General features: G+C 48.5%; 1 protein-coding gene across 1 annotated transcript in view; it reads left to right on the top strand.

Moving 5' to 3' along the window:
- The window catches only part of kiaa0319 (KIAA0319), a gene marked incomplete at both ends in the record, with an annotated part of 12,602 nt that extends 532 nt beyond the window's left edge, over window positions 1-12,070 (top strand). The window contains 14 exons of the mRNA XM_079227424.1: window positions 1-301; window positions 2,997-3,166; window positions 4,506-5,263; window positions 5,515-5,652; window positions 6,038-6,185; window positions 6,273-6,421; window positions 6,610-6,761; window positions 7,943-8,081; window positions 8,159-8,318; window positions 8,560-8,696; window positions 9,122-9,244; window positions 10,182-10,272; window positions 11,454-11,545; window positions 11,928-12,070. The exon at window positions 1-301 is cut by the window's left edge and continues 304 nt beyond it. Of these exons, the coding sequence (XP_079083550.1) occupies window positions 1-301; window positions 2,997-3,166; window positions 4,506-5,263; window positions 5,515-5,652; window positions 6,038-6,185; window positions 6,273-6,421; window positions 6,610-6,761; window positions 7,943-8,081; window positions 8,159-8,318; window positions 8,560-8,696; window positions 9,122-9,244; window positions 10,182-10,272; window positions 11,454-11,545; window positions 11,928-12,070 (2,701 nt within the window). The remainder of the gene's footprint in view (window positions 302-2,996; window positions 3,167-4,505; window positions 5,264-5,514; window positions 5,653-6,037; window positions 6,186-6,272; window positions 6,422-6,609; window positions 6,762-7,942; window positions 8,082-8,158; window positions 8,319-8,559; window positions 8,697-9,121; window positions 9,245-10,181; window positions 10,273-11,453; window positions 11,546-11,927) is intronic.
- Window positions 12,071-16,356: the final 4,286 nt, after the last annotated feature.

Here is a 16,356-nt window from a genome sequence, read left to right as displayed (position 1 = left end):
GCCCTTGATACGGTCTTCTGAGCCCCCCAGGGACTCGGAGACCCTGAAGGACCTCGCCCTGTTGGACGGGCCGCCGCAGGACTTCTCTGACCCCGGCATGTTGGATGCAGAGGATCCAGAGGGAACCCAGGAGGAGAGGGGAGGGAACCAGCAGCCGTCTCTGGAGGGAAGAGACAGGCTCAACCAATCAGAGGCAGAGGAGGGTCCAGAGAGCCAGGCCCAGAACAGAGCCTCCTCTGGGGGGAACTTCCGTCAGGGAGACGACAAAACCTGGAGACCAGCTGCGTCTGCAGAGAACACGGTGAGCGGTTCATTGATCCAGTTCCTGTGGTTCACTTCACAATGAGGATTGTTTGAGCATCTGATTCCTGTTGGGTTAACTTAACCTGCTGGTGTGTTTTGGTTTGTGGTGGTTCTGGTCCCCTTTGTACTGGAAACCTTTCTGGTTAAATGAAGGATAAATCCATACAACTAATGTAACTACAGCAAAACTGCTTTAAATAATTTCACATGATATATTCTATATATACACACACACGTATATATATATATTCTACATACGCTCAGATGGATGTAATGTGTGTGTGCTATGTAGCTAGACTAGCTTAGCATAAAGACTGGAAGAGAGTAATATGTCTCACTCTGATAATGAATGTTCACGTTTCTTATCTTCCTTACAGACCGAAACACAAAGCCGTGTTGATTCAACATCACGGATGTTTTCACTGCTCCCGAAACCGACGACCGTCTCCACCGTACACAACCACATAAGGCCTTCCCTTCCCAGCCTGGCCACGCCCACTCGGCCAAATGGCACGTCCTTACAGCCAGGTAGACCTGAAAGTACTATGGCATGTTACAAACCTGTGTTTAATAATCATACATTATTATTTGAAAATAACCAGAATCAAAGGCTTAGACCAGTGGCAATCATCATCAAAGGTCAGAACATCACAATAATGCGTCACACACACACACACACATATATATACATACACACACACATATATAATATAATATAATCTCCATCCATTCATTATCAGCTGCTTATCCGGGTTGGGTCTCGGTGGCAGCAGGTCCAGCAGACTGACCCAGACTTCCTCTCTCCAGCAACATGACCATCATTCTGGGATCCCGAGGCGTTCCCAGTCAGCCGGGATATATACTCCCTCCAGCGTGTCCTGGGTCTCCTATATAATACATTGAACTAACTCAACAGTTAATATCTAAACAATATTTATTATGTGTTTTCAAACTGAACGAATTATATATCATACATATTGTAGTGTCACGGGCTGTCGCTAGGACAGGCTAGCCTGGGGCGGTGCAAAAGGAGAGCTGGACACAGGCACGTCAGAGGGTATTTAACAAAAAGTAAAGGTTTATTTCCCATCCCACCAGCAAGGTAACGTCCAAACAACAAAGTATCAAAAAAAAGGTCCAGTTAGAAAACATAAAACATCCCGGCGGAGAAAGTGGGTAATCAACCAAACAAAACTCAACACTGGTGAATCCAGGCTACGAGGTCCTCTCCTTTGTCGTCCTCTTCCAGGGGCTTGTGGGTTCACCTTCCGCTTGTCCCTTCTCCTTCCCAGGTGCTCTCTTTTAAGTCCTCCAGCCCTGCCTCAATCAGGTGCCTTAAGCAGCTGCAGCTGGGTGAGCGGTGAGGCAGGCTGGGAGATGTAGTTCTTGCCCTGGCGGCCATTTTGTAGCGCCGGTCCACTACCTGTCCCCTTGTGATGCCACATATCCCTCTCCCCGGGCCTGACGTCCTCGGCAGGGTGAATGAGCAGCAGAAGGCATCACGGCGGGACAGGGCATCTGCGTTGCCGTGGCGTCGCCCTGGCCTGTGAATGACAGAGAAGTTAAATGGCTGGAGGCTTAAAAACCACCTAGTTACCCTGCTGTTTGTTTCCTTATTTTTTGCAAAGGTGAATGATCTGTCACCAGAGTGAACCTCCTTCCAAGCAGGTAATATTTGAGGGTTTCCAGGGCCCATTTTCTCCACTGTGGCATAGTTATTCTCCCTTGGCAGCAACCCTAACCCTTCACGATGGGGAACACAGCTGCCATCCGGCCCCGCATCACCCCCACGTGTTCAACCATGGTACGATGGGGACAGGGTTGCTCCTCCCATGTCTCCTTGGCGATGTCCAGAAGGCCCCTGGGTTTGTGAGAATACAACAGGTCAAAGGGTGAGAAGCCAGTGGAAGCCTGAGGCACCTCTCTTACCGCAAACAGTAGGTAGGGTAACAGCTGGTCCCAGTTTCTTCAGTCTTTGTCGATGGCCTTCCTCAGCATGGCTTTCAGGGTCTTGTTGAACCTCTCCACTAGCCCATCTGTCTGGGGGTGGTAGACCGAGGTTCTCACCCGTTTCACGTGTAACAGCGCACACAACTCCTTGGTGACCCTCGACATAAAGGGGGTCCCCTGGTTGTTAAGAATCTCCTTCGGAATCCCCACACGGCTGCAGAAGAGGAACAGTTTTTTTGCTATTTGTTTAGCATTGGCCTTTCTTAAAAGGGACGGCGTCCGGATAACGGGTGGCATAGTCCACTATGACCAAGATGTACTGGTGGCCCCGGGCACTCTTGGGCAGGGGACCCACAATATCCATGCCTATTCTTTCAAAGGGGGTTTCTATAGTCGGCAAAGGGATAAGGGGGTTCCAGTAAGTCGGTTTCGGAGCGGTGACCTGACAATCTGGGCAGCAGTTCTCTATCTCCTTGTGGACGCCGGGCCAAAAAAACCTCTGTAACACCCTCTTTAGTATTCTGTACGCCCAAGTGCGCTCCCAGCAAGTGAATGTGGGCCAACTGCAGAACTGTGGAGCGGTGCGGCTGGGGCACAAGTAGTTGCTCAACGATTTGGTCCTTACTTCTGGTTACCTGATACAAGAGGCCATTTTTCACTGAAAAATGAGGATAGGAAGGGGTCAACCGGGTTCCCACCAACGTTCCCTCTAGGACTTGGACGTTTCTTAAGGCATTTCCTAGTGTGAGGTCCTGTACCTGCGCCGTGCCATACTGTCCTTTAAGAGGCGGCACCTCCTAAGGCCCATCAGCGTCGTCCTCACTTGGCCCAGGTTGTGGCTCGGAGTCGTCAGACTCCGCTCCACTAGAGGCTTCTGCCAAGGCATGGACGGCCACTGGCGGAGACAAACAAGGTTGGGCAACGTTAATCCATGATTTATTTACTTTGCAAGGGTGGTACTCACGTTTCCGTGGCTCTCGGCTGAGCTTCTTTAGGGCTTCCCCCCACAGCATCTGGAAGGCCGGGCAGTCACGCCCCAATCAGGACTGGAACTGGGAGGGCCTTGATCACTCCCACCTCGACATTAAACATGCCCTTAGTTGTGGTCAGTTTCACTACGGTGGTTGGATACTCTCAGGTATCTCCGTGGACACAAACCACCGGGACGGGATCGCCTTGAGCCGGGGACGATGTCTCCAGAACTGCCTCCTGGACTAGGGTTCGGGCACTTCCTGAATCGAGCAAGGCTTCTACGTCCCGTCGATTCACCGTTACGGGGCACGTTGGTCGCCGATCCCTACTTTCGCCCAGGAGGGCAGCAAAGTGGACATGGGGGCCGCTGGCGGATTCCGCTGTGGGCATGGGCTCGTCTAGCCTTTCACACTGCCATGAGATGTGGCCGAATTGGCCACAGCGATAGCACTGGCGGGGCTCTGGGTTCAGGAACGCTCGTGGCTGTCCAGGTTGACTAACGCCTCTGCTGCGTGGGTCCGAGTGAGGGATGGCCAGGGCCGGACCTCTTTGGCGACGCACACTTGCCCGGGCCAGGACAGAAGCCACCGGCGCTTTACAGGGTGGTCGGAGCATGTCTGAGGCCGCCTGGAACTGTTCTACGGCTTCTACCAATCCTGTGGCCGTGGTTTATTTTCCCATCCCACCAGCAAGGTAACGTCCAAACAACAAAGTATCAAAAAAAAAGGTCCAGTTAGAAAACATAAAACATCCCGGAGGAGAAAGTGGGTAATCAACCAAACAAAACTCAACACTGGTGAATCCAGGCTACGAGGTCCTCTCCTTTGTCGTCCTCTTCCAGGGGCTTGTGGGTTCACCTTCCGCTTGTCCCTTCTCCTTCCCAGGTGCTCTCTTTTAAGTCCTCCAGCCCTGCCTCAATCAGGTGCCTTAAGCAGCTGCAGCTGGGTGAGCGGTGAGGCAGGCTGGGAGATGTAGTTCTTCCACTGGCGGCCATTTTGTAGCGCCCGTCCACTACCTGTCCCCTTGTGATGCCACAATATTCTAATATTACAACAGAAAGCTTTGTGATCATCTTCTAAAGAGATACATGTGTTTAGGGACTTAGTTATTAAAGCACTTGTTTCTCTTCTACCCACAATTAGACAATATTATTTTATGTAGTTACATGATAGGGTTAGGGTTATGAGTTGACCTTTGTAGAAGTTGACGGTTAAATGCAACTAGTTTCACACTGTATGAGGAATAACTCTTTCCCTGTATTCCCTATGTTGGCTGAACAGTAGTTTAATATCAGAGATGTACTGCTCTGGAGGGCGACCAGGAGGCAGTATAGAAGAGCTGTACCGCTCTGGGGGACGACCAGGAGGCAGTATAGAAGAGCTGTACCGCTCTGGAGGACGACCAGGAGGCAGTATAGAAGAGCTGTACCGCTCTGGAGGACGACCAGGAGGCAGTATAGAAGAGCTGTACCGCTCTGGAGGACGACCAGGAGGCAGTATAGAAGAGCTGTACCGCTCTGGAGGACGACCAGGAGGCAGTATAGAAGAGCTGTACCGCTCTGGAGGGCAACCAGGAGGCAGTATAGAAGAGCTGTACCGCTCTGGGGGACAACCAGGAGGCAGTATAGAAGAGCTGTACCGCTCTGGGGGACGACCAGGAGGCAGTATAGAAGAGCTGTACCGCTCTGGGGGACGACCAGGAGGCAGTATAGTAGAGCTGTACCGCTCTGGGGGACGACCAGGAGGCAGTATAGTAGAGCTGTACCGCTCTGGGGGACGACCAGGAGGCAGTATAGTAGAGCTGTACCGCTCTGGGGGACGACCAGGAGGCAGTATAGAAGAGCTGTACCGCTCTGGGGGACGACCAGGAGGCAGTATAGTAGAGCTGTACCGCTCTGGGGGACGACCAGGAGGCAGTATAGTAGAGCTGTACCGCTCTGGGGGACGACCAGGAGGCAGGATGAAGAGCTGTAGCACTCTGGAGGGCGACCAGGAGCCAGGACCGCTTTGGATGGTAACCAGAGGCAGGATAAAGAGCTGTACTGCTCTGGAGGGCGACCAGGAGGCTTCCTTACAGATTTGACAGGCTGCTATAACGGTTTGCTGGAGTTCATGAGCGGATTCAGGCAACTTGTCTTTTATCCCATTGTTCAATCCTATTTCCTTTCTATATCTTTTATTGCCTTGCTTGTTTCTTTGCATCAATGCAAAGGAAGACACTCTGTTATGAAATAAAGAAAACTTATTTCAGTAATAAGGACATTTATTGTGACCTCTTGATGGTTCTCAGATGTACTGAAGGTGCTCCAGTCAGCGGTCAGAGCTCCACCGACCACCACCCATCTCCCGGACAGACCTCTGACCTCTGACCCCACCACCACCCAAACTCCTAGCAGCAACCCTCCAACCGCGGCCACTGCAGACTCTGGTACATTTATAGATAAACAGGGAGTGTTTATAATAATAAATGAAAGTCATTGTAAACAGTCTCAACCCACCTGGCTAATAACATAAAGCCTCACTCCAGAGAAACTATTTAAAGCTTCTTTACTCAGCTTCTGTAATCATGTAGCTGAGGTGATGTCAAGGCAGCATACTGATGAACAACAACAAGATAATTCATTAATCTTCAAAATAACTGTATTTTAAGCTTCAAAACAGCAGCATGGTTCATCTACAAGTATCAGCAGAATTATTTAACAAACTATCTTCATCTCGACTTCTCTCTCTGTCTGTATATCTGTGAGAATTAAAGCCTTTGAATATACTGTGACTACTTTTCCTACCCGTTCCTCACCTCTCCTTTTGTTCAGTATCAGAGGTCAAGGGGTCAAACCGTGGCCCGGTGGCCATCGTGGGTCCCGACAGGCAGTTGCTTCTCCCTGTGAGCAGCTTGGCGCTCGACGGCGGCGGAAGCACCGATGACCGCGGCATCGCCAGATACCGCTGGGACGCCGTCAGGTAGGACACAAGCAGTCCGCTGCAGATGAATAACTCCCCTCAAGCCTTCACTGTACCGACTCTGGTTTCTCCGTCGTGTTTCTCCAGCGGACCCCCGGGGTTAAAGCTGGAGGGAGCGGACCAGGCAGTCGCCACGGCATCAGGGCTTCGTGTGGGACGCTACACCTTCAGGCTGACTGTCTCTGACCAGCAGGGGGCGACAGACAGCGCTTCACTGACCATCAGGGTCCAGGAAGGTGAAAGGGGGGACAGGGTTAACCTGAACCCTAACCCAAGGGTGGGTGGGGTTAACCCGAACCCTAACCCGAGGGGGGACAGGGATGGGGTTAATCCAGAACCCGAACCTGATGGGGGACAAACTGAACTGCAAAGGGGGGATCCCACTAGTGTTCTTTCCAACATCTTTCCTGTCGTCCTCCTGCAGCCACAAGTCTTCCTCCCGTGGCTCATGCCAGCGGCAGCCACACTGTCTCTCTGCCCAACAGTTCTCTGGTCCTCCGGGGCTCCGTGACCGACGGAGACCAGACCGAGGTCCACTATCTGTGGGTCAGAGACAGCCAGAGTCCTGCTGCTGGGGTCAGTACAGTACTGATTCAAATGATTAGATCAAACAAGATTACAGTATGTTAGAGTATTCATATTTTTTGTGACGCTTTAATAATCTGGAAATAACAAACGGTATGATTACTAGGGCTGCAACAACGAATCGATAAAATCGATAAAAATCGCTTATCAAAAGTGTTGGCAACGAATTTCATTATCGATTCGTTGTGTCGCGCGATTATTACGCCGGCAATAAGTCGCGGAGAAGAAAAAAAAGAGCGGAGCAGAGCAACTGGCCGGCCAGCGTTTCTGAGATTGGAGTGAGACACGAGAAAAGCTGAGGTCGTGATCTTCTCAAAAATAGAAGATCTTTGACAAGTCGAGTCTTGGCCAATCAGCGTCTTCATGTTCCTCAAACTTGTTTTTAATGGAAGCTAGTCAGCTTGCTATCGCGCTAGCTAACGTGTTTGGGTTGTGTATTGTCGTTAAAGTTACGTTATGTTCCGTTACAGTTCAGTCTTGCTTGTAAAAAAACGTAACGTGGTGAAACATGCCGTCACCCCCCGGTCTGGTTCAGTTCACGCTGTCACTCGTTAACGTTAAACCGGCACACCGGAGGATCTGGCTGCAGGTTTTTTTTAATTTTTTTTACTCAAAGTAGAATGAACGTCGTTGGGCTTAGCCAACAACGTGACGTCGTGGTCATAAGAGACCCAGAATGAAGGAGTTTAAGGAAGAGGACTCTATATGGAGCAGTACAGCTTCCCTCTGTCCAGTATTTCATACATATTGATAAAGCAGGGTATGTAAATGCAGCCTCTGGAGGGATCAATTACAGTGAAAAGGGCTCACATTTGGCAGATGTAAAGCATAGATGTGTATGTTTTTAATGTTAGTCCATTTTGTTGTTTTAATGAACAGCTCAGGGATGTTCAAGGAGCAACCTGTTTGTGCACTTTCTGAAGATGTTTTGCACTGTCACTTCTGTTTTTGAATAAAGGGTTGGAAATGAACACTTTTTGATAAAAACGTTTTTTTATCCGATTCATTGATTAATCGAAAAAATAATCAACCGATTAATCGATTATTAAAATAATCGTTAGTTGCAGCCCCAATGACTACAATAACATCGTATTTCATTCCACTGGAATTCGTTAATCCGGAATCCGTTAATCAGCAGATTATTATATTGATCCCGGTCTGTCTGTTTGCAGGACGTCCTATACGGCTCGGGGACTCGGGCCTCCCTCTTCCTGGCCAACCTGGTGGAGGGCACCTACCTGTTCCAGCTGAGGGCGACGGACGCTCAGGGCCGCTCCAGTACCGCCACGGCCACAGTGGAGGTGCGACCAGGTAGGTCCGGATCGTCTATGGATCGCCCCTCGGCTCACCAGGATCTGCTGAAGTGTGACCCCGCTGTGTCTCCGTAGAGCCGGGCGGCGGGCAGCAGCTGGAGCTGGAGATGCTGGTGCCGGTGGCTCAGGTCAGCGTGGCGCAGAGGGACACGGTGGTCCGGCAGCTCGCCGCCCTGATCCACGTCCTCGACAGCGACATCAGGGTCCGAGCGCTGCAGGGACACTCACACCTCAGGTACCGCGACTGGTGTACTGACTGGTTTACTGACTGACTGGTTTACTGACAGTGTGAGCTTGATGTTTAATGTACATTTATAAATATTTACATAAAACTCCTCACGGAGCCGATCTATTAAATCTATTTTAAAAAGAGGAAAATATAAATACGTCAGTGCCTTAAGACATTAGACAATCATCAATAGTTTATTATTAATAATAATAGTAATACAAGCTTCTGTCTGTGTGTGTTGGTGCAGCACGGTGTTGCGGTTCTCGGTCTGGGGACCCTCAGGTCCGATCTCTGGCTCCCGGCTAGTGGTTCTGCTGAGGAACCAGCTGCTCAGAGAGAAGAGCGACTACCTGCTGTTCAGGGTCCTGAGAGTCGACACCGTCTGTGAGTTCAAATCAATCTGGTTCACTGCAGAGACCAGGACCGGTTCACGGTTCACTGCAGAGAGCCTGCCAGACGCTGCTCTGGTTGAACAGCTGTTTCCTTAAAGGCCTCTGAAGACACATACATGTGGTTTACGTTGTCTTTGTCCTCTGAAGACACATCCATGTGGTTTACGTTGTCTTTGTCCTCTGAAGACACATCCATGTGGTTTACGTTGTCTTTGTCCTCTGAAGACACATCCATGTGGTTTACGTTGTCTTTGTCCTCTGAAGACACATCCATGTGGTTTACGTTGTCTTTGTCCTCTGAAGACACATCCATGTGGTTTACGTTGTCTTTGTCCTTTGAAGACACATCCATGTGGTTTACGTGGTCTTTGTCCTCTGAAGACACATACATGTGGTTTACGTGGTCTTTGTCCTCAGTGTGCCTGCTTCCCTGCTCGGGCCGAGGTCAGTGTGACCCCGTCACAAAGGAGTGTGCATGTGACCCCTTCTGGACGGAGAACCTCATGCGCAGATACCTCGGAGACGGAGAGAGTAACTGTGGTATGCATTAACATTTATGACATTACTACTAATATATTAACACTATTAACAGTATTACTAATACATTAACACTATTAACAGTATTACTAATATATTAACCAGTGGCGGGCCGTGTGTTTTCAACCTAGGCCTTCAGTATTTGTGAAAAACAATTACAGTATAAAATAGTTATAACTTTGTGATTCTGTTTAGGCCAGCAGAGAAGGCTTAGCAGGCTCACCACTGGTATTATTAATAGTATTACTAATACATAACATTATTACTATATTAACAACGTGGCATGAAAGCAAAACACCAGAAAAGTAAGTCAATTTATATATTGTTATTATTAGTTGCGTGCCACCTCCAGAGGACCTCGTTGAGAGGCTGCAGGTTTGACTCAGACCATGTGACCTGTGTCCAATGTTCCCTCTAATTTTTTTCAGCACTGAGCAATTTTTTTTTCTTCTGAGCGCACATTTCAGCACTGTGAGCAATTCTCAACCTCGCGACCTGCCGACAATGACCACAAGCCTGGTTAGTCATAGGGGATTCAAAGAGATGACAGCAAATGCATCAATATGTATACAAGGTTGAGAGCGCTAGCAGAGGTACAGAGAGCGCATGTCGAGAAACGGGACGCTGATTGGCCAAGAAGACTCGACACGTCACATCAAAGATCGTATTATTGTGGAGATGGCTCACTCCTATCTCAGAAACACTAGCGCAAAAAAAATGTTTAACCCCTGAAAAAAAAATTTGCGCGGTCTGAAAAATCTATTGCGCGGCCACTTCGACTGGCCTGCGCGGCCGCGCACGCACACAGCTTAGAGGGAACACTGACTGTGACCATGTGACCTGTGACCATGTGACCTGTGACTGTTAACTCAGACCATGGGACCATGTGACCTGTGACCATGTGACCATGTGACCTGTGACCTGTGCTGTTCTTCCTCAGAGTGGAGGGTGCTGTACGTAATCCTGACCAGCTTTGTGCTCATGGTCTTCATCCTCTCCGTCAGCTGGATCTTCATCTGCTGCTGCCGGAGGTGAACCTGTTTACCGTTTACCTGTTTTCCATTTACCCGTTTACCTGATTACCGTTTACCCGTTTTCCATTTACCTGTTTTCCGTTTACCTGTTTACCCGTTTACCTATTTATTCGTTTACCTGTCTATCTGTTTACCTGTTTTCCATTTACCCGTTTACCTGTTTACCATTTACCCGTTTTCCATTTACCCGTTTTCCGTTTACCCGTTTATCCGTTTACCTGTTTATCCGTTTGCCTGTTTATCCGTTTGCCTGTTTATCCGTTTACCTGTTTATCCGTTTGCCTGTTTATCCGTTTACCTGTTTATCCGTTTGCCTGTTTATCCGTTTACCTGTTTATTCGTTTACCCGTTTACCTGTTTATCCGTTTACCTGTTTACCCGTTTACCTGTTTATCCGTTTATCCATTTACCCGTTTACCTGTTTATCCGTTTACCTGTTTACCCGTTTACCTGTTTATCCGTTTACCTGTTTATCCGTTTACCTGTTTATCCGTTTATCCATTTACCCGTTTACCTGTTTATCCGTTTACCTGTTTACCCGTTTATTCGTTTACCTGTTTATCCGTTTACCTGTTTATCCGTTTATCCATTTACCCGTTTACCTGTTTATCTGTTTACCTGTTTACCCGTTTACCTGTTTATTCGTTTACCTGTTTATCCGTTTACCTGTTTATCCGTTTATCCATTTACCCGTTTACCTGTTTACCCGTTTACCTGTTTATCCGTTTACCTGTTTATCCGTTTATCCATTTACCCGTTTACCTGTTTATCCGTTTACCTGTTTACCCGTTTATCTGTTTATTCGTTTACCTGTTTATCCGTTTACCTGTTTATCCGTTTATCCATTTACCCGTTTACCTGTTTATCCGTTTACCTGTTTACCTGTTTACCCGTTTACCCGTTTACCTGTTTATCCGTTTACCTGTTTATCCGTTTACCTGTTTACCATTTACCCGTTTACCTGTTTATCCGTTTACCAGTTTAACCGTTTACCTGCTTACTCGTTTACCTGCTTACCCGTTTACCTTTACTTGTTTACCTGCTTACCCGTTTACCTGCTTACTCGTTTACCTGCTTACTTGTTTACCTGCTTACTCGTTTACCTGCTTACCCCCCATCCTGCACTTACTGAGGATCTCTTTGAGGCTGAGCTTCCTTTCTGTGTCCACTGTATTCAGGAGGAAGCAGACCAGAGTGAGGAAGAAAACCAAATACACCATCCTAAACAACATGGACGACCAGGAGAGGGTGGAGCTCCGGCCCAAATTCAGTGAGTCCCTTCACTCAGAGCCTCATTGATCCTGGTGGTACGGTGGCCCTGAGGCTCAAAGCTGCCAACACAGAACACCGTCCAGAAGTAGAGACGCATGGTGCCGATGCCTTTCAGCTTCGTGTCAAATAACAACAGTTTCAGGTTGCTTTTATTGCTGGTCGGTTTGCACGTAAAAAAAGACATTCCTATTTATCTTAGAATAAATTCAATCAGAAAGATTGATGAAAAAAACGTGCAGTAAAAACAAGACTTTGGTCCAGACTACACACGACAGAGTGAACCATTTAGGTTTTATGGATTCAGTCATTTTATTTTGAAAGAGCAGCAGAGCCCAATCAAAACATGCCTGTTGGTGTTTTTTTTCATATTCTCGTCTCAGGTATCAAACACCGCAGCACCGAGCACAACTCCAGCCTCATGATGTCCGAGTCCGAGCTGGACAGCGACCAGGACACCGTCTTCAGCCGGGACCGGCCCGTCCGCAGCAGGAACCGGGTCAGCAACGGACTCGCCTTCGGCTGAGCCTGCCGCGTTCTGGCAGCCTCCACATTTAAGGACTTTATTACCCAGAATTCCTGTTTCTGTGAGGTCAAATGAACCAGTGTCCCATTTCAGGGTGAAGCTCTTTCAAAAGGACACGAGGACTTGAGGCGATGCCGGAGAACATGAGAACAGGAGAACAGGAGAACATGAGAACATGAGAACATGAGAACAGGAGAACAGGAGAACAGGAGAACATGAGGACATGAGAACAGGAGAACAGGAGAACATGAGAACATGAGAACAGGAGAACATGAGAACATGAGAACAGGAGAACAGGAGAACATGAGAACATGAGGACATGAGAACAGGAGAACAGGAGAACATGAGAACATGAGAACAGGAGAACAGGAGAACAGGAGAACATGAGGACATGAGAACAGGAGAACATGAGGACATGAGAACAGGAGAACAGGAGAACATGAGGACATGAGAACAGGAGAACATGAGAACAGGAGAACAGGAGAACAGGAGAACATGAGAACAGGAGAACAGGAGAACATGAGAACATGAGAACAGGAGAACATGAGAACATGAGAACATGAGGACATGAGAACAGGAGAACAGGAGAACATGAGGACATGAGAACAGGAGAACAGGAGAACATGAGAACATGAGAACAGGAGAACATGAGAACAGGAGAACATGAGAACATGAGAACATGAGAACATGAGGACATGAGAACATGAGAACATGAGGACATGAGAACATGACAACATGAGAACATGAGAACATGAGGACATGAGGACATGAGGACATGAGAACATGAGGACATGAGAACAGGAGAACAGGAGAACATGAGAACAGGAGAACATGAGAACATGAGAACATGAGAACAGGAGAACAGGAGAACATGAGAACATGAGAACAGGAGAACATGAGGACATGAGAACAGGAGAACAGGAGAACATGAGGACATGAGAACAGGAGAACAGGAGAACATGAGAACATGAGAACAGGAGAACAGGAGAACATGAGAACATGAGAACATGAGGACATGAGAACATGAGGACATGAGAACATGAGAACATGAGGACATGAGAACATGACAACATGAGAACATGAGGACATGAGGACATGAGAACATGAGAACAGGAGAACAGGAGAACAGGAGAACATGAGAACATGAGAACATGAGAACAGGAGAACAGGAGAACATGAGAACATGAGAACAGGAGAACATGAGAACAGGAGAACATGGGCTCAGACACCGGGAAGTATTCTGTCTTCAGATGCAGTCTCAAAGGTCTCTGCCTGGTTCTCTGCTTGGTTCTCTGCCTGGTTCTCTGCTTGGTTCTCTGCTTGGGTTCTCTTCTCACTCCCCAGAGATCCACACAGTTCGTAAAGCTTTCATCATCGTGTTCCTTCATCCGGTGATTGTGACTTTTAATCAAATAAAATGATTTGTGATTATTATTTAAAGTATCGGAGAGATTGGTCCAGAATGCAGTTTCACTCTGATATTATAAACCTGTCTCACTCCTCATGTCATGACCTAACCCGTCTCACTCCTCATGTCTAGACCTAACCTGTCTCACTTCTCATGTCATGACCTAACCCCCCTCACTCCTCATGTCATGACCTAACCCGTCTCACTCCTCATGTCATGACCTAACCCCCCTCACTCCTCATGTCATGACCTAACCCGTCTCACTCCTCATGTCATGACCTAACCCGTCTCACTCCTCATGTTTAGACCTAACCCGTCTCACTCCTCATGTCATGACCTAACCTGTCTCACTCCTCATGTCATGACCTAACCCGTCTCACTCCTCATGTCTAGACCTAACCTGTCTCACTCCTCATGTCATGACCTAACCCGTCTCACTCCTCATGTCTAGACCTAACCTGTCTCACTCCTCATGTCATGACCTAACCCGTCTCACTCATGTCTAGACCTAACCTGTCTCACTCCTCATGTCTAGACCTAACCCGTCTCACTCCTCATGTCATGACCTAACCTGTCTCACTCCTCATGTCATGACCTAACCCGTCTCACTCCTCATGTTTAGACCTAACCCGTCTCACTCCTCATGTCATGACCTAACCTGTCTCACTCCTCATGTCATGACCTAGCCCGTCTCACTCCTCATGTCATGACCTAACCCGTCTCACTCGTGTCTAGACCTAACCTGTCTCACTCCTCATGTCTAGACCTAACCTGTCTCACTCCTCATGTCATGACCTAACCTGTGTCACTCCTCATGTCTAGACCTAACTTGTCTCACTCCTCATGTCATGACCTAACCTGTCTCACTCCTCATGTCATGACCTAACCCGTCTCACTCATGTCTAGACCTAACCCGTCTCACTCCTCATGTCATGACCTAACCCATCTCACTCCTCATGTCATGACCTAACCTGTCTCACTCCTCATGTCTAGACCTAACCTGTCTCACTCCTCATGTCATGACCTAACCTGTCTCACTCCTCATGTCATGACCTAACCCGTCTCACTCATGTCATGACCTAACCCATCTCACTCCTCATGTCTAGACCTAACCCGTCTCACTCCTCGTCTAGACCTAACCCGTCTCACTCCTCATGTCTAGACCTAACCCGTCTCACTCCTCGTCTAGACCTAACCCGTCTCACTCCTCATGTCATGACCTAACCCGTCTCACTCGTGTCTAGACCTAACCTGTCTCACTCCTCATGTCTAGACCTAACCTGTCTCACTCCTCATGTCATGACCTAACCAGTCTCACTCATGTCTAGACCTAACCTGTCTCACTCCTCATGTCATGACCTAACCCGTCTCACTCATGTCTAGACCTAACCCGTCTCACTCCTCATGTCATGACCTAACCCATCTCACTCCTCATGTCATGACCTAACCTGTCTCACTCCTCATGTCTAGACCTAACCTGTCTCACTCCTCATGTCATGACCTAACCTGTCTCACTCCTCATGTCATGACCTAACCCGTCTCACTCATGTCATGACCTAACCCATCTCACTCCTCATGTCTAGACCTAACCCGTCTCACTCCTCGTCTAGACCTAACCCGTCTCACTCCTCATGTCATGACCTAACCCGTCTCACTCGTGTCTAGACCTAACCTGTCTCACTCCTCATGTCTAGACCTAACCTGTCTCACTCCTCATGTCATGACCTAACCAGTCTCACTCATGTCTAGACCTAACCTGTCTCACTCCTCATGTCATGACCTAACCCGTCTCACTCATGTCTAGACCTAACCCGTCTCACTCCTCATGTCATGACCTAACCCATCTCACTCCTCATGTCATGACCTAACCTGTCTCACTCCTCATGTCTAGACCTAACCTGTTTCACTCCTCATGTCATGACCTAACCTGTCTCACTCCTCATGTCATGACCTAACCCGTCTCACTCATGTCATGACCTAACCCATCTCACTCCTCATGTCTAGACCTAACCCGTCTCACTCCTCGTCTAGACCTAACCCGTCTCACTCCTCATGTCTAGACCTAACCCGTCTCACTCCTCATGTCATGACCTAACCCGTCTCACTCCTCATGTCTAGACCTAACCCGTCTCACTCCTCATCTAGAACTAACCTGTCTCACTCCTCATCTTTAGACCTAACCCGTCTCACTCCTCGTCTAGACCTAACCCGTCTCACTCCTCATGTCTAGACCTAACCCGTCTCACTCCTCATGTCAAGACCTAACCCGTCTCACTCCTCAATCTAGACCTAACCCGTCTCACTCCTCATGTCATGACCTAACCCGTCTCACTCCTCATGTCTAGACCTAACCCGTCTCACTCCTGTCTAGACCTAACCCGTCTCACTCCTCGTCTAGACCTAACCCGTCTCACTCCTCATGTCTAGACCTAACCCGTCTCACTCCTCGTCTAGACCTAACCCATCTCACTCCTCGTCTAGACCTAACCCGTCTCACTCCTCATGTCATGACCTAACCCATCTCACTCCTCATGTCATGACCTAACCCATCTCACTCCTCATGTCATGACCTAACCCGTCTCACTCCTCATGTCATGACCTAACCCGTCTCACTCCTCATGTCATGACCTAACCCGTCTCACTCCTCATGTCATGACCTAACCCATCTCACTCCTCATGTCATGACCTAACCCATCTCACTCCTCATGTCATGACCTAACCCGTCTCACTCCTCATGTCATGACCTAACCCGTCTCACTCCTCGTCTAGACCTAACCCGTCTCACTCCTCATGTCATGACCTAACCCGTCTCACTCATGTCTAGACCTAACCCGTCTCACTCATCATGTTTAGACCTAACCCGTCTCACTCATGTCTA

The sequence above is a fragment of the Taurulus bubalis genome (assembly GCF_910589615.1).
Source record: "Taurulus bubalis genome assembly, chromosome: 12".
Classification (NCBI taxonomy): domain Eukaryota; kingdom Metazoa; phylum Chordata; class Actinopteri; order Perciformes; family Cottidae; genus Taurulus; species Taurulus bubalis.
The sequence above is the reverse complement of the archived record's forward strand: the minus strand, read 5'-3'. Positions and strand labels throughout refer to the sequence as shown.